General features: G+C 43.5%; 2 pseudogenes and 3 gene segments (V, D, J or C); 4 read left to right on the top strand and 1 right to left on the bottom strand.

The window, feature by feature from the left end:
- The first annotated feature begins 474 nt into the window (after positions 1–474).
- On the top strand, positions 475–2,073 carry LOC108526565 (T cell receptor gamma variable 3-like). The segment is given in 2 exon segments: positions 475–1,080; positions 1,184–2,073. Coding segments are annotated over 2 exon segments (504 nt in total).
- A 2,769-nt stretch (positions 2,074–4,842) lies between these two features.
- On the top strand, positions 4,843–7,002 carry LOC108526566 (T cell receptor gamma variable 3-like). The segment is given in 2 exon segments: positions 4,843–5,397; positions 5,514–7,002. Coding segments are annotated over 2 exon segments (498 nt in total).
- A 3,126-nt stretch (positions 7,003–10,128) lies between these two features.
- On the top strand, positions 10,129–11,207 carry LOC108526556 (uncharacterized; annotated as a pseudogene).
- Positions 11,208–18,845: 7,638 nt separating this feature from the next.
- LOC108526564 (T-cell receptor gamma chain V region V108B-like) lies at positions 18,846–20,084 on the top strand. The segment is given in 2 exon segments: positions 18,846–19,591; positions 19,703–20,084. Coding segments are annotated over 2 exon segments (414 nt in total).
- Positions 20,085–22,643: 2,559 nt separating this feature from the next.
- Positions 22,644–27,508, bottom strand: LOC108526555 (coiled-coil-helix-coiled-coil-helix domain-containing protein 10, mitochondrial pseudogene; annotated as a pseudogene). Its single transcript, XR_001884554.1, has 2 exons — positions 27,374–27,508; positions 22,644–25,963 (listed from the first exon to the last, which is right to left on the bottom strand). The product of XR_001884554.1 is annotated as a coiled-coil-helix-coiled-coil-helix domain-containing protein 10, mitochondrial pseudogene (transcript).
- Between the last annotated feature and the right edge of the window lie 160 nt (positions 27,509–27,668).

The raw sequence follows: 27,668 nt of genomic DNA, 5'->3' as shown, positions 1-27,668 counted from the left end.
ACTACAGGCCCCACTGTGTGATGCTCCCTACCCTGAGCCCATGTGTTCTCATTGTTCAATTCCCACCTAAGAGTTAGAACATGCAGTGTTTGGTTTTCTTTCCTTGTGCTAGTTTGCTGANCCATCAACTCGTCATCCACATTAGGTATTTCTGCCAGTGCTATCCCTCCTCCCTCCGCCCACCTCACTACAGGCCCCACTGTGTGATGCTCCCTACCCTGAGCCCATGTGTTCTCATTGTTCAATTCCCACCTAAGAGTTAGAACATGCAGTGTTTGGTTTTCTTTCCTTGTGCTAGTTTGCTGAGAATGATGGTTTCCTGCTTCATCCATGTCCCTACAAAGGACATGAACTCATCCTGTTTTACGGCTGCATAGTATTCCATGGTGTATATGTGCCATATTTTCTTAATCCAGTCTATCATTGATGGACATTTGGGTTGATTCCAAGTCTTTGCTATTGTGAATGGTGCCGCAATAAACATACGCCTTGGGTGGTGCCTCCAAGTGTCCTTGCAGATGCGAAAAGCAAGGTGGTTTAGTTTCCTAATCAGAGACTTCCTGGCAGGAGAAGGTCCTGGCATTTGCAGTAGCTGCTACAACTCTGAAGAACAGGTTGTGAGCCTGCTGTGGGACTGCCCTCTCCCAAGGGCCATGGCTAGCTGGTGCCAGGGTCAGCTTTCCCCACATCTGCACTCCCTCTGCTGCGGGCCTGAGCTCTCCATGCCCCTGGCTCCCTCCTGCAGAGGGCCTGCTCTCAGCTGCCACAAGAGAGCGCGGGAGAATGGGCCTGAGCAGAGAGGCAGGAGCTCCTCTGCTGGTCCTCCCAGGCATCACCGCTTCTGGGAGGAAGGCTTGGGAGTCCCCTGAGACAGATCCTCAGTCACTTCTCTCTGCCTGTGTCTCAGGAAGACCAGCTCCTCCTACTGTCTTCTGTGCTAGGGATCACTTCCTTGTTGAGTGGTACCTGAGTTTTGAGAGGATCTTCTGCTCCTCTTCATCTGATCCTTTTCCTTCCAAGGCCCAAGAGAGGAAGGCATGCGGTGGGCCCCAGTCCTGCTTCTAGCTCTCCTGTGTCCTGGTGAGTGTGCTGCCTGTAGAGAGGTTTTGTTTTGTTTTCTTCTTTTGCAAGGGGTGCCATACTAAGGAATGCCTCATTATATTTTGCATTGTTTCCAATGCAGCCAGTCAGAAATCTTCCAACTTGGAAGGGAGAACAAAGTCAGTCACCAGGCCAGCTGGGTCATCTGCTGAAATCACCTGTGATCTTCCTGAATTCAGTAGCTTCTACATCCACTGGTATCTACACCAGGAAGGGAAGGCCCCACAGCGTCTTCTGTACTATGACTCCTCCAACTCCAGGGTTGTGTTGGAATCAGGAATCAGTCCAGGAAAGTATGATACTTATGTAAGCACAAGGAGGAACTTGAGATTGAGACTGCGAAATCTAATTGAAAATGATTCTGGGGTCTATTACTGTGCCAACTGGAACAGGCACAGTGATTCAGACCTGCTGAACACCACACTGAAAATCTGCCATGTGGCTGCTTTTGGTACACAGGATAGAGCCACCCCCTCTCATTTCCTGCCACCAAATTTACTGTATGTTGAACAAGAGAAACACAGCTTAACTCCTGATCTCTGATCTCCCCTGCAGTATTACACTCCCCTGGCAGCCCCCTGTTCCCCACCCTCCCCCAGGACTTCCCTGAAGACCAAGCTGCCATCTCAGCTAAGCCTCAGCGAAGCAGCCTGGCTGAGAGCAAGGTTCTTTAGCTCTCCTAGGACATGGGGGAGGCCCACTCACTCTGCTGCCTAGGACAGACAGGTACACCTAGGGTCCAGCTGTGAAGCAAGATATTTTGGACAGCAAATGGGAAGGGTATTTATACTGAATCATGTATCCCATGATCCAGAGATCACAGCTGAGAGTGATGCTTATTCCTTATGTCTATAATAATATATGCAATACCATAATTACCACTAAAACACCAGGCCTAGATATACAGTTGAACATTCTCTCCCTCTGCCCTCCCTTTTATTCTCTCTCTCTTCTTTCTTACTTCTTTGCTTGCTTTTATTATTTTTCTCTCTCTCCCTTCCTCCTTCCATCTCTCCATCCCTCCCTCCCTCATTCCTTCTTTCCCTCCCTTCCTCCCTTTTTCCTTCCATCCATTCTCCTTCCTTTTTTCCTTCCTTCCTTCTTGGCTTTTATCTCTCTTTCTTGCCTTTTTGGGTACATAATCAAAATACTTTTTCCACAAAATCATTTGAAATGATTTTTCTCTACTTGTTCATGCCAACATTGATACAGCTACTTTAATTGTTCAGTTTTCATTTTTATATTTTGGAAATTTGTGGTATTCCTTTGTTCTGTTTCATATTTGCTTTGTATATGTAAAACATTTACATGAAACTGAAGTTAAAATTATAAAAGAAGTTGCATTTGAAGATTTTAACTTCCATTGTAGATTTCTCGTTCCTCTTTTCTCCCTCACCCTATAGGTAACAATATTTTTGTCAGTTAACTTGAGGCTTTTCACTCTGTTTTTCATAGCGGAGTATGTATTGTTTCTATTTCAATTGTTCTGATATTCGATTTGGGTTTTTATACATTTTAATCAATGTCTTATTTTCCCGTGTCTGGATTTGGTGTCTGACTTCTAAAGGTGCACATACTTCATAAGTACGCATAAAGAAATCTATATCATGTATTTGAATGTTCGTATGCATTGATTATTTAATGATGGCAGCATTGATCTATCAGGAATTTTTATACAATAATTACTGTATTAGTAATAATAATACTGGCCAGGCCTGGTGGCTCATCCTGTAATCCCAGCATTTGGGTAGTCCGGTTGTTAGGATCACTTGAGGCCAGGAGATTGCGACCAGTTTAGCCAACATGGTGAAACGCTGTCTCTACTAAAAATACAAAAAATTAGCCGGCTGTAATGGTGCATACATGTAATCCCAGCTACTTTGGATGCTGAGGCAGGAGAATCTCTTGAGCCTGGAAGGTGAAGGTTTCAGTGAGCTAAGATCACACCACTGCCAGTAGTCCAGTTTGGGCAACAGATCAAGACTCTGTCTCAAAAAAATTATTAATGATAATAATATTGATGGTAAATATGGGTACTGACATTCTGGTAGTTAATTTACTAAGTACATTACTTTCTATTTTATTTAATCTATACAGAAACTTCATTAAAGTTTTAAAGTACTGTTGAATTTAACATTAGAAATTCGGAGGTTAATTAACATTCCCTAAAGTCATATGCTTTAATCCAAGCTCTGTGGTTCCGAAAATGACATTTGTTAATTCGGTTTGCATTCCCTCATCTTTAAGAGTACTAGCATTATTTTACAACTTTATAGGTCATTCATACTTCTTCTTTTGAGAATCGCCTTGTCATACTCTTTGCCTATTCTTCTTTTGGAGGATTAATATTTTCTTATTGGTCGTAAGAATTAATATACACCATTTTAGAGATACTGACCCTTTATCAAATGTGTTGAAGATATTTCTCCTCATTTGTTATTATTTACATTTGGCACCTTTTGGTGAATTCATCTTTTAAAAAAATTAATTCTATCAATTTTTCTAGGGTGTCTCGTTTGATGTCAGGCTTAGAGAGGCCAGTCTCACCTAGAATTTGTATGCAATTCATCATCATTTAAGTCTAATGATTTTCTTTTTATTACATGTAAGTCAGTATTTGTGACTGGTAAGGTAGAAATGCAACAATATTTGTTTCCATATGGTAAGTCAATACCCAAAGGAGAACTTATTAATTAATTGACTATTTCCTTGTGGATATTAACATATAACTTTATCACATGAGAAACTATTACATACATGTGGCTCTCTTTCTGGATTTTCCACTGTGTTCCTTGAATCTTGTCATTCTAGTGCCAGTATTGCCCTCTCTTCAGCACTGTAGCTTCATAGTTCTTTTCATATTCTGATGAGGTTTCTCTCATTATTTTTTTCTTTTAAGAATTTTCTGTGCATTCTAGTGTGATCTCAATTCTCTCCCTTCCCATTTTTGAACCGTGAGACTTCTGTCCAGCAAGACTTTTTCACGCTCCGAGGCAGGCATGTTTGCCTCCTTCACAATGACCCCGAGAACTCATCTTTCAGAGCTGCTCCTATGGCAGCGTCACGTCCTGCACGTGTGGTCCAGAGGCAGAGGGAGACCAATTGGAGCCTCCTCCCTTTCTCATTCCCAGCTGTGATGACAGCAGAAACTGAACTCTCTGAGCTGGGCCAACACTACCACCGAGAGGGACATTGTTCTGCATCTCATTACGCATATTTCAAACGTGTATCTCTATGTGCTTCTTATAGAGGAGGTGAAAATCTGTGTATGCCCGACTGAATTTTCACAATTATATTACTGCACTTGTTTTGTCTCCTATATTTCCATCTGTGAATCCAGGTGCACTGCAGATCTCAGTCCGCTTTCTGAGGGTAGGGCTGAGAAATAAAATATTCAATACCAGACAATTTGGAAGTTCAGGTAAATGACAAGTTTTTAGTTTAAGTATGTTCCAAATATTACATGATATGGCACCCAGTACTACTTAAAAAAAAAGAAAGAAAGAAAGAAAGAAACCTCATACTCCTACTTTAACGAACAAAAATCCTCTAAAAAAGAGATCACACCCACAGGATCACAGGCACCCCCCACCCCCCGCCCCCACAGACACACATACACCCATTTATCTTAGAGCAGAGTCCAACACCCACCAACGTACTGATCCTCAGTCCTTTTAATAAAGCAGCTTCAACCCTTCTCAGAGTGGCCTTGAGTGGTTGCCTCCATGTGTCTGCAGATGCAAAAAGGAAGGCAGTTCAGGGCCCTAATCAGAGGCTTCCTGTCAGGACAAGGCCCTAGCATCAGCATTAGCTGCTGCAAGTCTGAAAGGCAGGATGTGAGCCTGTTGTGGGACTGCCCCCTCCAAGTTCTGAGCCTGTTAACTGGGGGGTCAGCTTCCCCTACATCTGCAGTCCCTCTGCTGGAGGCCTGAGCGCTCCATGCCCTGGGCTCTCTTCTGCAGACGGCCTGCTCTCAGTGGCCACAGGAGGGCGCTGGAGAACGGACCTGAGCAGAGAGGCAGGCGTTCCTCTGTAGGTCTTCCCAGGCACCACCCCTTCTGGAAGGAAGGCTTGGGAGTCCCCTAAGACAGATCCTCAGTCACTTCTCTCTGCCTGTGTCTCGGGAAGACCAGCTCCTCCTGCTGTCTTCTGTGCTAGGGATCACTTTTTGTTGAGTGGCACCTTAGTTTTGAGAGGGTCTTCTGCTCCTCTTCATCTTGTCCCTTTCCTTCCAAGGTCCCAGAGAGGAAGGCATGCGGTGGGCCCTAGCCCTGCTTCTAGCTTTCTTGTCTCCTGGTGAGTGTGCTGCCTACAGAGAGGCTCATAGGTTCTGTTTGGTTTTGTTTTCTTCTTTTGCAAGGGGTGCCATACTAAGGAATGCCTCATTATATTTTGTGTTGTTTCCATTGCAGCCAGTCAGAAATCTTCCAACTTGGAAGGGAGAACAAAGTCAGTCACCAGGCCAGCTGGGTCATCTGCTGAAATAACTTGTGATTTTTCCGGAGACAGTAACTTCTACATCCACTGGTACCTACACCAGGAGGGGAAGGCCCCACAGCGTCTTCTATACTATGACGTCTCCAACTCAAGGGATGTGTTGAAATCAGGACTCAGTCTAGGAAAGTATTATACTCATACACGCACAAGGTGGAGTTGGATATTGATACTGCGAAATCTAATTGAAAATGATTCTGGGGTCTATTACTGTGCCACCTGGGACAGGCACAGTGATTCAGACCTGCTGAACACCACACTGAAAATCTGCCGTGTGACTGCTTCTAGTACACAAGATAGAGCCACCCCCTCTCACTTCCTGCCACCAAATTTACTGTATGCTGAACAAGAGAAACACAGCTTAACTCCCTAATATCACATTCCCCTGGCAGCAGCTGCCGCCTATTCGCCACCCTCCCCCAGAACTTTCCTGAAGACCAAGCTGCCATCTCCAGGCCTCAGCTAAGCAGCCTGACTGAGAGCAAGGTTCTCTTAGCTCTCCTAGGACATGGGCAAGGCCCACTCAATCTGCTTCCTAGGACAGACAGGTAAACCTAGGGTCCAGCTGTGAAGCAAGATATTTTGGACAGCAAATGGGGAGGGGGTTTTTACTGAATCATGTATCCAATCATGGTCCAGAGATCACAGCTGAGAGTGGTGCTTTTTCCTTATGTCTATAACAATACAAGCAATACTAAAATTACCACCAAAATACGTGGCCTAGATATGCAGTGGAACATTCTCTCCCTCTGCCCTCCCTTTTATTCTCTCTTTTACTTACTTCTTTGCTTGCTTTTATTTTCTTCTCCCTCCCTTCCTCCCTCCCTCGCTCCATCCTTCTATCCCTTCCTCCCTTGTTTCCTTCCATCCATTCTCCTTCTTTTTTTTCTTCCTTCCTTCTTTGCTTTTCTCTCTCTTTCTTTCCTTTTTCGGGTACATAATCAAAATACTTTTTCCACAAAATCATTTGAAATAATTTTCTCTATTTGTTCGTGCCAACATTGGTACAGCTACTTTAATTGTTCAGTTTTCATTTTAATATTTTGGAAACTTGTTGTCTTACTTTGTTTCATATTTGTTTTGTGTATATAAAACATTGACACGGAACTGAAGTCAAAATTATAAAAGAAAATGGATTTGAAGATTTTAACTTCCATTGTAGATTTCTTGTTCCTCTTTTCTCCCTCACCCTATAGGTAACTATTTTATCAGTTCACTTGAGCTTTTCACTCTGTTTTCATAGCGGAGTATGTATTGGTTCTATTTCAATGCCATATTTATATTTTCATTCTGATATTCTGTTTTTATACATTGGAACCAATCTTTTATTTTCCTGTGTCTGGATTGTGTGTCTTACTTCTAAAGGTGCACATACTTCATAAGTATACGTAAAGAAATCCATATCATGTATTTGAATGTTTTTATGCATTATTTAATGATAGTATCATTGTTCTGTCAGGAATTTTTACACAATAATTACTGTATTAATAATAATAATACTGGCCAGGCCCGGTGGCTTGTGCCTGTAATCCCAGTATTTGAGTATTCCAGTCAATAGGAACACTTAGGCCAGGAGACTGCGACCAGTTTAGCTAACATGGTGAAACCCTGTCTCTACTAAAAGTACAAAAAGTTAGCTGGCTGTAGTGGTGCACACATGTAATCCCAGCTACTTTGGATGCTGAGGCAGGAGAATCTCTTGAGCCTGGAAGGTGGAGTTTTCAGTTATCTAAGATCACACTACTGCTGTCCAGTTTGGGGAACAGAGTGAGACTCTGTCTCAAAAAAACTAATAATAATAATATGATGGTAAATATGGGTACTGACATTCTGGTAGTTAATTTACTAAATTAATTTTTTTCTTATTGGTCGTAAGAATTAATATACACCATTTTAGAGATACTGACCCTTTATCAAATGTGTTGAAGATATTTCTCCTCATTTGTTATTATTTACACTTGGCACCTTTTGGTGAACTGAACTTTGATAAAAACACAATAAAATCTATCAATTTTTCTATGGTGTCTAGTTTGATGTCAGACTTAGAGAGGCCAGTCTCACCTAGAATTTGTATGCAATTCATCATTGTTTAAGTCTAATGATTTTCCTTTTATTACTACTAAATCACTATTTGTAACTGGTAAGGTAGAAATGCAACAACATTTGTTTACATATGGTGAGCCAATACCCAAAAGAGAACTTATTAAATAATTGACTATTTCCTTGTGGATATTAACGTATAACTTTATCACATGATAAAATATTATATACATGTGGCTCTCTTTCTGGACATTTCACTGTGTTCCATGAATCCTGTCATTCTAGTGCTAGTATTGCCCTCTCTTCAGCACTGTAGCTTTATAGTTCTTTTCATATTCTGATGAAGTTTCTCTCATTATTTTTTTGTTTTAAGAATTTTCTGTGCATTCTAGTGTGGTCTCAATCCTCCCCCTTCCCATTTTTAAACTGTGAGACTTCTGTCCAGAAAGACTTTTTCATGCTCCAAGGCAGGCAAGCTTCCCTCCTTCACAAGGAGCCCTATTGGGTGCTGATTTTGTTGGGTGCCAGATATCGGGGAATAAGCCCCAATATTTCAATGTGGGTTATTTTCTGTTTTCCCTAAGTGTTGGCCAGTCTGAGAAATAAAGAGAAAAAGTACAAAGAGAGAAATTCTACAGCTGGGCCACTGGAAGTGACATCACATATCGGCAGGTTCCATGATGCACACCTGAGTCGCAAAGCCAGCAAATTTTTATTAGGGATTTCAAAAGGGGAAGGGTGTATGAATAGGGAGTAAGTCACAAAGATCACATGTTTCAAAGGGCAATAAAAGATCACAAGGCCAAGGCAAAATTAGAATTACTGATGAGTTTCCATGTCCCACTGGGTACATACTATCTTGATAAACATCTTACCAGGAAACAGGATTCGAGAGCAGAAAACTGGTCTGACTAGAATTCACCAGGCTGGAATTTCCCCAACCTAGTAAGCCTGAGGGCACTACAGGAGACCAGGGCGTATTTCATCCCTTATCTTCAACCGCATAAGACAGATACTCCTAGAGTGGTCGTCAATAGGCCTACCCCTGGGAATGCATTCCTTCCCCAGGGTTGTTCCTTGCTGGGAAAAGAATTCAGCGATATTTCTCCTATTTGCTTTCTGCAAGAAGAAAAATATGACTCTGTTCTGCCTGACACCGCAGGCAGTCAGACCTTATGGTTATATCCCTTGTTCCCTGAAAATTGCTGTTATCCTGTTCTTTTTCAGGTGCCCAGATTTTATATTGTTCAAACACACATGTTTTACAAACAATTTGTACAGATAATGCAATCATCACAGAGTCCTGAGGTGACATACATCCTCAGCTTATGAAGATGACGGGATTAAGAGATTAAAGTATAGACAGGCATAGGAAATTATAAGAGTATTGATTGGGGAAGTGATAAATGTCCATGAAATCTTCACAATTTATGTTCAAAGACTGCAGTAAAGACAGGCGTAAGAAATTATAAAAATATTAATTTGGGGAACTGATAAATGTCCATGAAATCTTCACAATTTATGTTCTTCTGCCACAGCTTCATCAGGTCCCTCCATTCGGGGTCCCTGACTTCCTGCAACAGGCCCTGAGAACTCAGCTTTCAGAGCTGCTCCTACGGCAGCTTCATGTCCTGCACGTGTGGTCCAGTGGCAGAGGGAGACCAACCAGAGCCCCCTCCCTTTCTCATTCCCAGCTGTGATGACAGCAGAAACTGAACTCTCTGAGCTGGGCCAACACTACCACCGAGAGGGACATTGTTCTACATCTCATTATGCATATTTTAAATGTGTGTCTCTATACACTTCTTATAGAGGAGGTGAAAATCTGTGTATACCCTACTGAATTTTCACAATTATATTACTGTACTTGTTTTGTCCCCTATATCTCCATCTGTGAATCCAGGTGCACTGCAGATCTCAGTTCACTTTCTGAGGGTAGGGCTGCCAAACAAAATAGACAATACCCAGGGAATTTGGAAGTTCAGGTAAATAACAAGTTTTTGGTTTATGTATATTCCAAATATTGCATGACATGGCACCCTGAACTACTTAAACAACAGCAACAACAACAACAACTCATACACCTACTTCAATGAACAAAAATCCTCTAATAAAGAGATCACACCCACAGGATCACAGACACTCCTTCCCCACCTCCACCCCCTGACACACGCATTTACCTTACAGGAGAGTCCAAACCCACCAACATACATGATCCTCAGTCCTTTTAATAAAGCAGGTTCAACCCTTCTCAGAGTGGCCTTGGGTGGTTGCCTCCAAGTGCCCTGCAGAGGCAAAAAGGAAGGCAGTTCAGGGCCCTCATCAGAGGCTTCCTGGCAGGACAAGGTCCTGGCATCAGCATTTGCTGCTGCAACTCTGAAGTGCAGGGTGCGAGCCTACTGTGGGACTGCCCCCTCCGAGGGCTGAGCCAGCTGACTCCGGGGTCAGCTTCCTTGACATTTGCAGTCCCTCTGCTGCAGGCTTGAGCTCTCCATGCCCCTGGCTGTCTTCTGCAGAGGGCCTGCTCTCAGCTGCCACAGACAACGCTGGAGAACAGGCCTGAGCAGAGAAGCAGGAGCTCCTCTGCAGGTCCTCCCAGGTACCATCCCTCTGGGAGGAAGGTTTGGGAGTTCCCTAAGGTAGATCCTCAGTCACTTCTCTCTGCTTGTGACTCAAGAAGACCAACTCCCCCCACTGCCTTCTGTGCCAGAGATCACTTCCTTGTTGAGTAGAACCTGAGTTTTGAGAGGGTCTTCTGCTCCTCTCCATCTGGTTCCTTTCCTTCCACAACCCCAGAGAGGAAGGCATGCAGTGGACCTAGCCGTGCTTCTAGCTTTCCTGTCTCCTGGTATGTGTGCTGCCTACAGAGAGGCTCACGGGTTTTGTTTTGTTTTGGTTTGGTTTGGTTTTTTTCTTCTTTTGCAAGGGATGCCATACTAAGAAATGCCTCATTATATTCTGTGTTGTTCCCATTGCTGCCAGTCAGATATCTACTAACCTGGAAGCAAGAATAAAGTCAGGCACCAGAGGGTCAGGGTCATCTGCTGTTATCACCTGTGATCTTCCTGTAGAAAATACCTCTACATCCACTGGTACCAACTCCAGGAGGAGAAGGCCCCACAGCGTCTTCTGTGCCATGACCTCTTCACTCCAGGGATGTGTTGGAATCAGGCGTCAGTCTAGGAAAGCATGATAATTATGGAAGTAGAAGGGTAAGTCGGAAATTTATACCTCTAAAACTAAATGAAAGTGACTCTGGGGTCTATTACTGTGCCAACTGGGACAGGCACAGTGATTCATACCTGCCCTACACCACACTGAAAATCTGCCTTGTGGCTGCTTCTGGTACACAAGGTAGAAATGACCCATCTCATTTCTTGCCACCAAATTTACTGTATTCTGTACAAAGAGAAACACAGCTTAACTCTTGATCTCCCCACTAATATCACACTCCCCTGGCAGCTGCACCCTATTCTCCACCCTCCCCTAGGACTTTCCTGAAGACCAGGCTGCCATCTCCAGGCCTCAGACAAGCATCCTGGCTGAGAGCAAGGTTCTCTCAGCTCTCCTAGGACATAGGGGAGGCCCACTCACTCTGCTTCTTAGGACAGACAGGTACACCTAGGGTCCAGCTGTGAAGTGAGATATTTTGGACAGCAAATGGGAAAGGTATTTATACTGAATCGTATATCCAGAGATCACAGCTGAGAGTGTTGCTTATTCCTTATGTCTATAGCAATATAAGCAATACTATAATTACCGCTAAAACACTAGGCCTAGATATGCAGTTGAACATTCTCTCCCTCTACCTTCCTTTTATTTTTCCTCTCTCTACTTTCCTGGTTACTTGCTGTTTTCTACACATCCCTTTTCTGCCCTCCTCTGCCTCCCTCCCTAGCTCCCTTCCTAGCTTGCTTGCTTGCCTCCCTTCCTTCCTTCCTTCCTTCCTTCCTTCCTTCCTTCCTTCCTTCCTTCCTCCCTCCCTCCCTCCCTCCCTTCCTTCCTTCCATCTTTCCTTCCTTCCTCTCTCCCTCCCTCCCTCCTCCCTTCCTTCCTCCCTCCCTTCCTTCCTCCCTCCTCCCTTCCTTCCTTCCCTCCCTCCCTCCTTCCTTCCTTCCCTCCCTCCCTCCCAAAAGTTGCTAACAGCTTTCAAGTCTTTAATGATCAGTAATTGAATTAAAATGGTTAAAACAGCAATTGAGAAAAAACATAGTTTTGAACACTGACAACACAAAATAACTTATCCATGTAACCAAAAGCTACCTATTCCCCCAAAACTATTGAAATAAACAAACAAAAAATTAGAAAATGGAAACTATTAAAATTATTCTCACCAATGAGGTTGTCCAAAAGTCAACCAAATTTATTATAGAATAGTAATAACCAAATTTGTGCATGAATCAGTGATGACCTAAGTATCCTGTAAGCATTACTGATTTTTTATTTTCTATTAAATTTACCTTCAAGAAAAGCCTTCAGGATGAGGTTTTCCACTGCACTTCATTATGCAACGCCATGTTGACTTGGTATATTACCTCAGATGTGATTCTAACATGGTTTGATTTGTTATGACGAGACTAAAATGAAACATATCACTTTTTTCATGTGCATATTGCACCTTATAAGCACAAGGTGCAATAAATAACCAATTTGAATATGGAAAACAAATGTAGTGGTTATACATTTTTTCTCCTCCAAAATAATATTTTTTCTTATTGCTAAAACAATCTAAAAAATAGAGAAAGATTGAAGACAAACAATTTGCCCATTTCTGTTGCTCACTGTCTGTATTTCACACTTTCTACCTGTCATTTCCCTATGTTGACCTTTTCTGACCATAACTGGGAGCCCAGGGACTCACAACTTCCCCTGCCAAGCCAGACCCCTTTTCTTGCCATGCCCATAGGCTTCCCCTCATGGCCATCTCTTTGACTACTCAGGAGGTCCTGGGTATCATTAGCAAAGCTGAAAATTAACCTTCATTTCAGTAGGAAGTCAAGGCTGGGTCTATTTCTCCAAGCCTCTGGCAGATGTGTCCTTCCCAATGCCCTATCTTCACCATTTTCAAGGACATGCCACTGGCAGAGAATGAGCTGGTCCTGCCTCCAGGCCCTCTCTGTCTGCTGGCCTGACTTAGCCTTCTTCTTTTGGACACACACACACACACACACACCTGGTTCTTGAAAACTGTGTTAGTCCCTATAATTTCTACTTTGTGCAAACTCCAGAGATCATTTGCTGGAACCCATCCAGTTTCCAGGTGCAATAACAACACCCCACATTTCCTGAGCATGGTCTATGCAGACGGGACTGTGCTGCGTACTCTGCTCACATTCTCCTGTTTACTCTCCATGTGGCCCCATGACTCCCCTCTTTACAAATGAGGAAAAAGAGGTGAAATAACTTGCCCAAGACTACACAGCTATCATGTTATTTTAGGGCACTGAAAAACTCCTTCTCCTAGGACCTCTGGGTTCCATGCTCCGAAGCTGGCTCAGACGTGGGCATGGGTTTTTGTCAGGGATTGCTGTTTAGTGTTTGTCCCTTCCTCTGCAGCAAGCAGCACACTCATTGTTCTCTGAGTATAGGATGGTTACATGAAGCAGGAGATTTGTCACCAGTCAGGCCTGGCTTCTGTCCCAACTCTGATTCTCCTTAGGTGTTACAGCCTTGTAAAAGCTACTTTAAAAAACAGCCCTACTCCTTCATTTCTAAATTGGAGATAACATTTATCCTATAGAGTTATTTTAGGATTTAATAAAGCAATGACCATAAACCAATTAGTGCAGTCGAAGAGTTTCGCTAATTATACCATCAACACTCTTTAAGCCTTTTTTAGAACTCTAGCTATTGGTCATCCCACCCTTCATCTTGTGGTCGGATTTCTGTCGCTCCTCTGGGACTTCTTTCTCCCTCCCCCATTTCTCTCATTGGTTACCTCCTTGCACCACAAGGGAAACAGCAGTTCAGGCCCTAAGCTGACCGTTACCATAACTCAGAAAAGTGTGGTTCAGGTCCACGGTTTGAAACAGGTCACTCTGGGCTCCTCTCCCCCGGTTGGGATCAGAGAGGTGCTGGGCCGCCTTGCCTGCCTTTGGGCCATCCTGTTTCCAGGTCAGTCTCCTACCTAAGGACCTGTGGAGAGGTGGCGAGGCTTTGGGTCATCCCTACCTCACTGCTGTCTCCCTGACAGCTGGCTGGTGGCTCATCAGGCCAGAGCAGCTGGCCAATGTCCTGGGGCGCTAGGGAAGCTCGGTCATCCTGCAGTGCTTGGTCTGCACCAGGATCAGCTACATCCACTGGTACCGGCAGCAGAAGGGCCAGGTCCCTGAGGGGCTCTACCAGCTGGCCATGTCCACGTTGGATGTGCAGTGGGATTCCATCTTGAAAGTAGATAAAATCGCAGCCAAGGATGGCAGCAGCTGTACCCTGGCAGCGCTGAAGCTGGAGACAGGCATCGAGGGCATGAACTACTGCACTGCCTGGGACCTGCACAGCCCTGCACTCCACCCCAGGCCTGCACAAAAAGGACTCTTCCTCCCAATCCAACAAGGCCTTGGGCATTTTCACTAACTCTTGGTCCCTTGGGTTTCCCTGGGGCACAGAAGCAAAAAAGTCCTGTCCCCTGTCCCTCGCCTCCCCATCTATCCTGGAGGTCTCTTCCGCAGTGCCACTATGGACGAGGCTCTCAGCCTGTGCAGATTCAGTGATCTATCTCATTGAAAGGGGTCTGTTTAAAGATGCTCCCATTCATTGTCTCTGAAGCCTTTGCAGGATGACCTGTGCTCCTGAATCTGGATGCCACTAGCCACATGTGGCTATTGAGCATGGGAAACATACCAAGTACAATAGTCCAAGCTGAGATGGGCTGTATGTCCAAAATCACATTTTGAAGATTTAGTGTTAAAAAATGAAATAAATTTTATAATGACCAAAAGTTGAAATGATTATATTTAGGTATCTTGGACTAAAACCAATAGCATTAAAACGAATTTTACCTGTTTCTCTTTACTTTGTTTAATGCAGCAACTAGAAAAATTTAAGTGTGTGACTCACCTTGGTGACTCACATTTATTTCTATTGGACAGTACTGTTAGAGACGATCATTTAAGAGTCTGACCATCTCCCCTGAAGAATGCACAAATAAAATATTTTGGAAGAGATTTCAAGGGTGGAGGACTTGCTGAGATTTACCACAAAATGGTTGAAAAGCTGAGACTGGAAGCGTACCCCTGTTTCCAGCTTCCAAGCTCTTGGCCCTGGGACTGTTACCATTTTGCAATAGAGTCAGCAATTAGAAGCATAGGAAACAAGATTGCACACTCCTCAGTATGTTCATCCCTGGGCAGGCTGCACGGGAACTTATGTGAGTAGACAGTCACCATGGCAGGGTGATGCAGTACTCCCTGGATGAGACACTGGGACTCTGCCTTCCACTTCTCCTTGAACAGGACCCCACTGTGGAACATGTGTGTATCCCAAGTCTCTCTAGACTTTTGTTCTCCCATCTAACAAATGAGGAGGTTTAGTCAAATGTCTGCTAGGTTATGTGACTGTGATTTTTGTATTAAAGCAAAGCCATACACATAAGATCACTATGCTGACTACCTTCATATAAAGCAGTCTTCTTTAACAGAATATAAATGAAAGAAAAAAAAGAAAACCTGTGTTACTGATCCTCCAGCACTAAACAGGAAACCCCTCTGCCACTCTATGTGCAGAAGAAAAAGAAATTCTTTGAAGTCTAAGCTGAATTTAAATGCCTTTTCCAAGGAATGCTTAATATACTGTTGATGAGAATGTAAATTAGTACAACTTCTCTGGAAAACAGTATGGAAATTTCTCAAAGACCTAAAAATAGAACTACCATTCAATCCAGGAATCCCATGACTGGATATCCACCCAAAGGAAAAGAAATTATTATATTATACCACATTCATATATTTATTGCAGCACTGTCCATAATAGCAAGAATATGGAATTAATCTAAATGTCCATCAGTGGATGACTGGATAAAGAAAATGTGGTATATATACACAGTGGAGTACTATTCATCCATAATAAATGTGGTATATACACACAATGGAATACTACTCATCCATACAAAAGAATGAAATCCTGTTTTTTGCAGAAACGTGGAGGAAACTGGAGGCCATTATCTAAAGTGAAACAACTCAGAAATAGAAAGACAAATACTGGATATTCTCACTTATAAGTGGTAGCTAAATAATGTGTACACGTGGACATAGGGTATGGAACGAGACTTTGGTGGCTTGTAAGAGTGGTGGAGGGCAGAAGGAGTACAGATGGAAATTAAGTAATTTCACATCACAATGCGTATTATCCAGATGTGGGGTATACTAAAAGCCAAGACTTTACCACTATGCATTATATGTGTGTAACAAAATTGCACCTGTACCCTTTAAATTTATACAAATAAAAAACAAAAACAAACACTTTTCAATGGAAGAGTGAAAGTTTATGTGTGACTTGATGACATTAGTAAAAAAGATGGATGAATGTAAAGTCCAAACAATTTTGAAGGAACTCAGTCCATCATATTCCTTCACTTGTTGTCCACCTCTCTCAACTTCTGTTTTTGTGCTAGAGATTGATATTTAAGACACGCCTTGCAGGCTGGGCACTGTGGCTCATTCCTGTAATCCCAGCATTTTGGGAGGCCGAGGCAGGAAGATCACCTGAGGTCGGGAGTTTGACAGCAGCCTGACCAACATGGAGAAGCCCCGTCTCTACTAAAAATACAACATTAGCCAGACGTGGTGACTCATGCCTGTAGTCCCAGCTACTTGGAAGGCTAAGGCAGGAGAATCGCTTGAACCCGGGAGGTAGAGGTTGGGGTGAGCCGAGATCGTGCCATTTGCACTGCATCCTGGGAAACAAGAGTGAAACTCTGTCTCAAAAAAAAAAAAAAAAAAGCAAAAGAAAAACAGCCACGCCTTGCTTCTGAAACAACCCAGCGTCTCCAACCTTAGTGAAGTCTCAGGTCACGGCTAAAGCCTTCCAACTTGTGTGAGGAGGACAGAGGCTGTACGGGAGTAAACTTTCATTCTGTTTTGGGGTTGCTCCTTCATTTCATTTTTCTAATTGTCCTGATAAAACCAAATGGGCACAGAGAGATGTCCCCTCTGCTGCCTGCCCCCTCTCTCAGTGCTTGACTCCAAACAATAGCAAATTTGGTGAAAAGGTGATTATCAGGCAGTGGCCAAATGGAGGAGCAAGCTCCCCAGTCGCCTCCTTACAGAACAACATCTTTCATTTCCTCAAGAGGAGACTCTGCCGCTGCAGTGAACCTTCACCACCGCAAACCTCTACCTTCACTCCTCACCAACACCTGCTCTACTCTTCATGAACGCAGTGACCTTGAGCGAGGTCTTAAATTTCCTAGCCATCAGATTCCTCATCTCCAAAATAGAGAAAACAGCAATGTTCAAAATTGATCTCCCTCTGAATTATACCACTTGGTTTCAGCCTCAACCTCCAGGGTGATAGGTTAGCTTAGAGACCAAGATGATATATTTCTTAAGTGATCTCACCTTCAGAGGCATCATCAGCAGACTTTTCAACTTCTATTTCTTAGAAATGGTCCCAAATTATTTCCCTCTCATCATCAGTTGCTTTGGGGAGCCTCCCAGCTAGTCTGTCTCATCAAGACAAGAGCGTGGCTGGTGCATTGCTGCTGGTGAGCTGGGGCAAGGTCACAGAAGACAGCGTGGGAGAGTATAACAGAAATCACCATCAGTTTCCAAGGGCTTGCTCCGTGTCAGGCACTGCCCTAAACACTCTACCTGGGCTAACATTTATTCTTTGCAACATCCGGTAAAGTAGGCTGTGATTTTATTCTCATTCGATAGATGAGAAAACAGAGGCAGAGAGAACTATTCAAAGAGCTCAGGCTTTGCAGCCCGACAGAATTAATCTTAAATCTGTCACCAACAAGCTGTTAAACCTTGACCTATTACCTGACCTGCTTTGAGTAGGGCCTAGTGAAGATTGTATTAAATTTATGGGATTAAATATCATAATGGCTAAAAAGTGCTTGACACATTAAAGGCATTCACTAAGTGTCCATTGCTTGGTAACTCTTTAAAAACTGTATTTTAAATGGTAATGTTTCGTTAACATCAGAACGACAAAAAATGCTACAATGGCCGTCCATTCCCTTATTCCACCCTTTCATCTATTCAATAAACACCTGGGAATAGAGAGATAAACAGCACATGATCTTACTCCCCTGGGAACTCTAACTGGAGTTCAGAATGAGAGAGAAATGGGTAAACAAGCCAAGGCTTGGGCAGGAGGTGCTAGGAGAGAGGAAGACACTAGGCGGCGCTGAGAGAAAGCAATTGTAAGCATCTCCATCCCGGTCTTACTGGGTAAGGGGGCTTCCTGGGGAAGACTGCCTGGGGCTGAGCCCAAAAGGATAAATAGGAATTAGCCAGGGAAAGTGGATTAGAAAGCAGTCCAAACACAAAAAACTGCAAGTCAATCCACAGAAGTGGGTCGTGGAATTCTAGGCAGAGAGTGACTGAATGAAGATGGAAGGACAGGGAGGCACTGGCCACATCACAGAGAGCCTCTTATCCTAAGAACTCTGGGCTTCATCTTCAGAGGCAAGGTAGAGCGAGGGAGGAATTTAGAGCAGGAAAATGACCAGGTCAGTCTAGTGGCCATGGGGAAGGTGGGTGGGAGGGGCCAAGATGGCACGCACGGAGGTGCGTGAGGTGGAGGCAGTGGTGAGCCAGGAAATGTTTAGGACGTAGAATCCTCAGGAATTGGAGTGTGGTGAATTAGTTAGAGGGGAGAATTGAGGCTGATGCTCAGGTTCCCGGCCTGGGCAATGTAGGTGCATTGCTGCTGGTGAGCTGGGGCAAGGTCACATCACGTCCTTGGGGTAGTCATGTCATACAGGGAACTCGGAAGAAGATACGGGTTGGGAGAAGGGAATAAGTTCACTCTAGCTATGAGCAGACTTGGTTTGAGATCCCGTGTCAGACGTACTTGAAAATGTCCCAGAGTTAGCTGGATACGGGTACAGACAGTTTTCGATTTAACTGAGGACCGACTTAAGTATTTTTTACTTTATGATGGTGCAAAAGTGACATGCATTTGGTAGAAAACATAATTTGACCTTTGCTCTTTCCCCAGGACAGTGATATAAGGTTTTGATACTCTCTTGCGATGCTGGGCGGTGGCAGTGAGCCGCAGTTCCCAGTGGGTAAATTAAGAATGGAAATCTGGAACACAGCAGCTTTTAAGGGGTGCAATGGGGGACAGCAGTTTGTAAAAATACCTTGGGACAGATTAAATGTCTTGGGTTAGAGAAAGAACAACAGACATTAGGAAACTGTCATCGAGGAGAGGCTGGGATTCAGGAGACGTACATTATTCAGGTAGCTGAGGGAGGGGACAGGAACCTGAATCTTCAACAGAAGCAAACAAACTGGGATGGAGGGCCCAGCCCCATGAAGGTGACCAGAAGGGCCCCGTGCTGCAGGCTGTGTGGGTAGCAGAGCAGAGCTAAGCAGCTTAACGGACCAACATCGCTCCAGCTGGTTGAAGACAAGCTCTCAGAAGACAAGGCTGCATGTCACAGCCCTGACAACCAACGACACCAGCCTGACAACTTGCTGCGGTGGCCGCCGTGTGGTCTGAGGTGGTTGTCTAAACTATGTGGTCTGATTTCAGGCCTCAGACCTCGTAGGACTGTCTTCACACAGACTGGAAGTGCTAACAGGTGGTGAGGACACCGCTTTACAATGATGCAGGAGGCCCCGTGCCACCTTCACCCATGGGAAGTTTGACTTGGTGGACTCAGCCAAGCCACAGGGGTCTAGCGTTTCTTTGCGGTGATTCCAGGCTGCCCTGGCAGAGAGCACGGTGCCTGCAGACATGCTGTCACTGCTCCACGCGTCAACACTGGCAGTCCTTGGGGCTCGTAAGTAGTTTTGCTCCCCCAATCACTTTGGACTGATATTCTCTATTGTCATATATTTTTATAAATTCCAAATTCTTGGTTTATTTACTCCCTCCCATGTTTTCCCACCAGTGTGCGTATATGGTGCAGGTCACCTAGAGCAACCTCAAATTTCCAGTACTAAAATGCTGTCAAAAACAGCCCGCCTGGAATGTGTGGTGTCTGGAGTAACAATTTCTGAAACATCTATATATTGGTATCGAGAAAGACCTGGTGAAGTCATACAGTTCCTGGTGTGCATTTTAGATGACGGCACTGTCAGAAAGGAATCCAGCATTCCGTCGGGCAAATTTGAGGTGGATAGGATACCCAAAACGTCTACATCCACCCTCACCATTCACAATGTAGAGAAACAGGACATAGCTACCTACTATTGTGCCTTGTGGGAGGTGCACGGTAGCAGACAGTTAGAGCCATCCCATTCAATAAATGTTTATTGAGTCTTTGTTTATAATTATGAATTGGGAAGCCATAGTTACCACCAGTGTGCTTGTAAACAGTCTTCTAGCTAAACATTCATGTGGTGACTTTATGTGGAGTTGCCAAATTCTATATTTTCTCAAAGCAGAAGCTTTGCAGAAATCTATACAAGTGACCAGCCTCATCTTTTTCAGGGTTCTACTCTCTCACCAACAGCTTTTCTAGGTCACCCATGTTTATTTATCTGGTTCAACCTCTCCTACTCACTACGTTGTTTTTCTGGCATAATATGTACACATTTTTAGTGTGATTCTTTTGTACTAGTCAATATGCATTACATAAGTTTTCTCTGATCTTCCTATCTCTCTCGATTAAAAAATGGATATGACATTAAATGGTATTCATTTTTCTGGAGGTTAACCGTGAGCAGGGCAGACTGCAATGACAAGTCTATCACATGCATGCCTTGAGTGGTTATGTTTGATTTTGTACAAAATTCGTAAACACTTCCACTAATCAAGTCTAAGTCAAAGTCCACTTTGGATTGGGGTTTGAGGAAAAATTCATTTTCTGCAACCTCCACCTCCTGGGTTCAAGGGATTCTCCTGCCTCAGCTTCCTGAGTAGCTGGGACTACAGGTGCATGCCACCACACCGAGCTAATTTTTTTGTATTTTTAATAGAGACAGGGTTTCACCATGTTGGCCAGGATGGTCTCAATCTCCTCCTGACCTCGTGATCTGCCTGCCTCAGCCTTCCAAAGTGCTGGCATTACAGGCGTGAGCCACCGTGCCTGGTCATCCAACCATGAGTTTTTGATAGACTACTCTGAGCCAGGCATTATGCACAGCAGAAATTACAAGGCCCATATGCTCTGCAAAGGCCCAAGGTTACTTCTGTTTAACCACTTTCTGCTACTGGGCTGCCATTCACCACTAAAATGGCAGTCCTCAACTTGAATATAACTCATGATTGTGAATCTTTCATGAATTTTCATTTCTAGTTCAACTCAGGCTTTGTAATTTATTATTGTCGATGGTGTTGTTTTAATTTATGTTTTTGCCATGAAACCCTTTCTAGAAATGTGATCTTACAAATATAACATAGAGAAAAGTAGATTTCCACTGGGAAAGAGTTGAGAGATGAATGATCCTTAGTCTCATCTTCTCAAATTTCTCTGATACTTTGATTTTTCAACAGCTCAGTAATTATCTGAGTATACATATAATGTACAAAGTGGTCAAGACCTGAGCCTGTCATGTCAGAAGTACGTAGGTCCAAATGGGCCTCTGCTTACCACAGATGAGCTGTGTGGCAAGACCTTGGGTTTCTCTAGCCCCATTTCCTTACCTGTGAGGCAAAGGTCCTGTGGTTACCATATGGGTGGCTGTGAGAACTCCCGACATGATGCATATCAAGGATTTGGCCCAGTGCTTGGCATATTGTGACAGCCCAGTGTTATCTGACAAGAAACAAAACTAGATACAACAACAACAACAACAACAACAACAAAAGCAAGCACACATATGTAGTCATGTGTCCCTTAACGACAGGAATACATCCTAAGAAATGCATCCTTTGGCGATATCCTTGTTGTGCAGATATTGTAGAGTGCCCTTAACACACACTTACATGGTACAGCCTACTACATACCTAGGATATATGGTATAGCTTATTGCTCCTGGGCTGCAAACCTGCACAGCGTGTTGCTGTACTGAATGCTATACGCAACTGTAACACTGATAAGTATTTGTGTATTTAAACACAGCATAGAAAAGGTATAGTAAAAATATAATATAAAAGAAAAATGCTACAAGTGTATAGGGCAGTTTCATTATAATTTGTCCATCTTTGACTGAAATGTTATTATTCAGTGCATGCCTGTATATACAAGAAAACACACACACATCTTTTGTTTTGTTTTGTTTTGAGATGGAGTTCTGCTCTTGTTGCCCAAGCTGGAATGCAATGTATGATCTCAGCTCACTGCAACCTCCGCCTGCCAGGTTCAAGCAATTCTCTTGCCTCAGCGTCTCAAGTAGCTGGGATTACAGGCACGCACTACCATGCCCGGCTAATTTTTTGTATCTTTAGTAGAGATGGGGTTTCACCATGTTGGCCAGGCTGGTCTTGAACTCCTGACATTGTGATCCGCCCGCCTCAACCTCCCGAAGTGCTAGGATTACAGGCGTGAGCCACCATGCCTGGCCAATACACACATCTTTATGTATCTAGGGCTTAGCCTACATCTATGATGGTATGGCTATTACATTTTATAGAGAGAATAGTTATGTATGAAGAAACTCTTATAAGAGGTCATCCCATGGTGGCTCACGCCTGTAATCCCAGCACTTTGGGAGGCTGAGGTGGGCGGATCACAAGGTCATGAGATCGAGACCATCCTGGCTAATATGGTGAAACCCAGTCTCTCTAAAACTACAAAAAAAAATTAGCCAGGCATGGTGGTGGGCACCTGTAGTGCCAGCTACTCGGGAGGCTGAGGCAGGAGAATGGTGTGAACTGGGGAGGTGGAGCTTGCAGTGAGCCGAGATTGCACCACTGCACTCCAGCTTGGGTGACAGAGCGAGACTCTGTTTCAAAAGAAAAAAAAAAAAGGTCATCCCAGATTAATTTAATTCTAAGCTTTTGGTCATGGTTCCCTAAGACCTTTGACTCACACACAGCTGGAGAGGACAGTGACCTTGTGTGTAGTGCAGACGACCATTATGGGGGAAAAACAAGTCAAAATTTATAGTCCTTTACTCCTCCTGCCCTTCTCCTTTTGGCTAAGGTGAGCTTCACCAGGAACATTTTGGCCACACCAGAGGAAAACTAGCCAGAGGCAAACCAGCTCTAAGTTAATATTTGCCAATTAAATGGTTTACATTTTGGATTCACAGAAACGCTGACAGCATCTTATTAGAATATACTGCACTGCATATAGTAGGGCCTCAATGAATATCTATTGAATTGAGATTGATACTTTCATTATTATTGAGGGGTTCATTTTACCTAATGGGTCAGGGGGTTGTATGGATGGATGCCCTGAATATTCTGATGATTTGGGTTCAACTACTTTTCTTTTCTACCTGAGGTGGGTGAGATACAATGACTCCGAATAATAGAATCAACATTATATTATGTAGTTAACACAAAATCTGAATAAAATCTAAGGAAATCTTGGAAAGCAATATTTTCATATACTATAGCATCTGTTGCCCAACTCCCCACACATACAAATACTATGGAAAAAGTAATGTCTACTGCCCAGGAGTCATCTTATAGAAGCCACAATTCTAGAAGTTGTTGTACCCACCTGGAAATCCATGTCGACTATTTTGTCTCGGGTGCTTTTTGCTTTCAGTCCTGTGAAGGGGTTCACAAGAGGCAGCCTGGGGTAGAGAAAAAAGGGCACAGACTTTGAAATGCTTATCTCCAGACGTTGCGCTCATGAGTATTTTTATATGTGTCATTTCTGTACTTTTGAAATTGTCTAATAGAAAACACATTACTTTTGAATTTTACTTTAAAATTTACTTAAAAAAAGAACTCATGTTTTATAATATTAAACATATCCTTGCATATTATTGACCACCTAGAGACAATATGTAAAATTTGTTGGTTAGAAAGGCCTGGAAGGGGTTCTGCTTGACTACTTTTTCTTTCCTCTTCTTTAACAACTTTTGCTACTTTTAAAACACAAAATCTTATCTTTTCTTCTGTTTCCTACTGACTACTATGCTGAGCTAAAGAAAATGTTAGTGATTTGAGTGCTCAAGGCAGCTTATTGGGCTTGTATGTCTTCTTTGAGCACTAGGATTTTCAAGCCTGTAGCTCAAAGGTCTTGGGAAAAAAGAAACAACTTTCTTCAGTGAGCTAATGGATATAGAAGAGAACAGCCACTCCTACCCACACCTCTTGGATCCTGGACATCAGCTCTGGCTGTGGGGCAAATGGCGCTGTATATTGGCCAATGGGGGAGGATGCAGCCAACTTAAGGCCCCTTTTCAGGGAGGGAACGCTGACCCCACTCTCCTATTTCCCAGCTGCCTGCTGGTGTTTCCATTTTCGACCCCCAAACAACACCTGCAGGATAAGGAAGACCATCCATGCAGCCCAGGGCGGTCAGACTTTTAAGGCAGAGTTAGGTGGAAAATGGACTTGGATGAGCAAAGGACGAAATCCTGCAGATGGCCCAATAAGTGGATTATGTTTGACCTCAAATAAGTAAGACAAGCTAGGGAGCAAGAGGTTTTATCTAGTTTCGTTTCACTTTCCACAAAACCACCAAGGTCCCATCTCCAACAGAACAGGATGTGTGACTGTTTCTTGAGTAAAAAAACAGGAAACTGGACAAATCTTGAGAGATCATCATTCATTAGTACTTATTTAGTTGATTTCTTAATATAGAGGAGCATGTAGATTATTTATAATGCTTTTGTTCTTGAGTTAAGTGAAGGAGTCTTAGGTATTTATTGACTCACTAAATAAATAACCGACATGTAGTAGACTCAAATAAGAAACATAAAGGTGACATACATTTAGATAAATGATTATAGTGCTTTATGCTTATAGTGCTTCATGAATCAATAGTATGATTAATCCAGTTGTGCTTATAGTGTTCTTTACAACAATAACTAAGTTTAAAATAGGGAAACAATCCCAACTCTCATTAGATGATTGAGAATAGAGAAATGCCTGTCATGTTCGTATTAACTAGAATTTATTCCCTTATCCCTGTTGCTATAATTCATGTGTCTCTTCTGTAGATCCCTAATTTAACTTCTTGTCACTTTTAAGTCAACTTTTAACTAGCAAATTAGCAAAGTACTAATGGATTCAGAGAGATTGAATCACGTGCTGTACTTTACTGTAGTCCCGTTCTCTTTATATTTTACTTAATTATAAGTTAAAGTTAGAGTAATTATCAAAACTCCATATTTGTGTTCTGAAATTGGCAGAATTTGAATTTGCAGTCCGTGGGTCAGCAGGTTTCTCTGACTTTCCTTATTTGCTTAGCCACAGAAAACAGAAAAATCAGTGAGTTTACGTGTATAGAGTTAAATGTACAAACTATTCTCTGACAGAGCTCAGTTCTATGTGAAAATAAATAATGTAGTAAATGTTCTTATGACTGTAATAATAGTAGCTACTGTTTATTGAGTACTTTTTATGTGCATGGCACTTTATACTGCATGCTTTATGACCTCTGAGCCTAACAAAATACTATCATTATTATTATCTCATTTTTATAGATATTCTCTTTTTTTAATAAACTCTTTTATTTCCACATTTGTGTCTTGGGTTATTCGTGGGGTGAGAAATCTCTTCGCTTCCAATCCCAGCTATCTGGTACAATCTAGTGTTGTGGTCCAGCTGTCAGCAAAGGGTACAGGTGGGTGCAGGGCTGGCCCCCGAGTCTGCACCAACTCTTCAGAGCAGGGACCTCAGACCATGGTTGTACTTGCACTGCTTTAGGGCCTCGCTGGAGCCCTCACGCAGGGACAGGTCACTCTGAGTGGTCGAACAGTCCAGGAACTGGCTGCTCTCGTAGGCGCAGGGCCCCATCTGCAAGGGCTGGGGGGCAGCGCGGGTGGAGGTCTGTTGGGCAGCAGGCTGGGCAGGCTCCGAGCTCCCCCAGCTGAAGGTGCTGCCCATGACGTGTCCCACAGCCGAGTCCACGGCCACCCCTGCGGCGTGGACGCCCTATGAGCCATGAGGCTCCGCTGGCCCGAAGGGGCGGAGATGGGGCGGCTGCCAGGGCGGGAGGGAGGGCGGGGTGCGCTGGCAGGTGGGCAGAGGGCGCGGCGGGAGGGGGCTGGCTGGTCAGAGGGTCGCGTTGCCGCTTCCCAGAGGCGTGGTGGCGGTGGAGGGACCTGGGCGATCTTGAAAGACAGTGATGGCGGCAGCGGTTCTGTGTGGGGACAACTGCCCTTTATAGATATTTTCTAGGTACAGATTTGAGACTTTGATAAATTAAGACACTTGATAGTAAGCAGCGAGGCTGGGATCTGAATCCGGGTCTGTCCGACTACAAAATCTATTGCCTTGATCTCCTACAGTGATGAGAAAAACAAAACCAAACACGACCTTTTAAATGGAGACATTTCGGGGGGAAATAAAAACATTTATTATTCGTTTTGTGATTTTTTTTTCACTTGCAGCTTTAAGCTCCATTCCCCAGGGTCACATGAAGTTAGTTGAATTGATGCTAACGGTGTTTACTTAGATACAATCTGCAGAGAATTCTCTGCAGAGAATTTTCTTATGCAATCAAGTTTTTCTGACTTCTGGGTTCTAAGATTTTTTTTTTTTTAACAAGCAAAAAAGCGTAACCAAAACTATGTTTATTGAGCAACAGAAAAGCAGCGAGATGGAACACAAAGATATTCGCCCTAATTATCACCTTTCCGCTGCATTCCCTTACCCTCAGTCCGCTGAGGAGCACAGAAATGTTATCCAAAGGTGGACGGGAAAGGGAGGAAAGGCCAACTGCAGCCTGGCCTGAGATGGCCACATCATGTTCTGCTTCCTGAGTGGCTGCCCAGGGAGGGCTTGGATGGGTGGAGGGCCAAGTCAATGTCAGGCCTGGAACTTTACGTGATTTTCTCATCCCCTTTCTCAGAGGAGGAACTGGAGATTCAGAGAGACTCTGTAGCTTCCAAGATCACGCAAGCATCACTAGTAGCAGAAAAGGGACATAGAGCGAGTGTGATGGTCCGTAAGACTTACCCTCTTCCCACCACACCACACTCACCCAGCAAGAACTGGAATAAATGACAAGGGAGGGAAGAGGGGCTCAGACTTCTCTGTATATTTACAAGGATGCAGAATGTGTTCCTGTAAGTGTACCCAAGTAGGGAATTTGGCCCTTTAATGAAAAAGGTTGAAGCAGGAAGACTTCCAGTTTACTGGATGAAACATAATGCAGCAATCAAACAACCTGACTCTTTTGAGTGAATATCAATAGGAATACCACCATACTATTCACTTGTTCTTCAAAGGAAAAAAATGAAACTAATGAGTCCTTGATTCCATGACATAGATAAATGTTCTGAGCAGGAAGAAGTTAATGGATCACTGGGAAGGCTTCGTAGAGCCAGAATATTCAAGTAAAAGTCTTGCCAAACAAGAAAAGGAGAAAGTTCATTTTTGTCACGCACAGTCTGGTTGCAACAGTAAAACCTAGCTTTTGTCATCATCACATTTTCTAATACTGAAAGGTTGTATTTTAGGAAAAAAGCATCCCAAATTTACAGATATGCTTTTATTTATAGAACTTCATTATTTTTTGAATCAAACTCTTCAGTGAATTAATTTTTACCACCTCCTCGAGTACAGGATAAATGGGACATTTGCAGACAGTTCCTTCCTTGCCCATGTTTGCTATGAGGTGAGGTGTGGACGTGGGGAACCTCTGGGGGAAGAGGATGGGTATGGCAGCCCCACAACTGGTCATGAGGCCCCACGTCACAGAGCCTCCACTTAAAGGGCAAAGCTGAGAGCCCCACCACACCTCATGATGGGGAGTTCCTCTGTCTAGAGATGTTATTTATTGTCATTCAACTCAAAGAACTAAAATCCTAAGATAAAGAGCATACCCCAAAGCCAAAACTAGG

This window comes from Rhinopithecus bieti, unplaced genomic scaffold (assembly GCF_001698545.2).
Source record: "Rhinopithecus bieti isolate Rb0 unplaced genomic scaffold, ASM169854v2 scaffold_2439, whole genome shotgun sequence".
NCBI classification, from domain to species: Eukaryota; Metazoa; Chordata; class Mammalia; order Primates; family Cercopithecidae; genus Rhinopithecus; species Rhinopithecus bieti.
The sequence above is the reverse complement of the archived record's forward strand: the minus strand, read 5'-3'. Positions and strand labels throughout refer to the sequence as shown.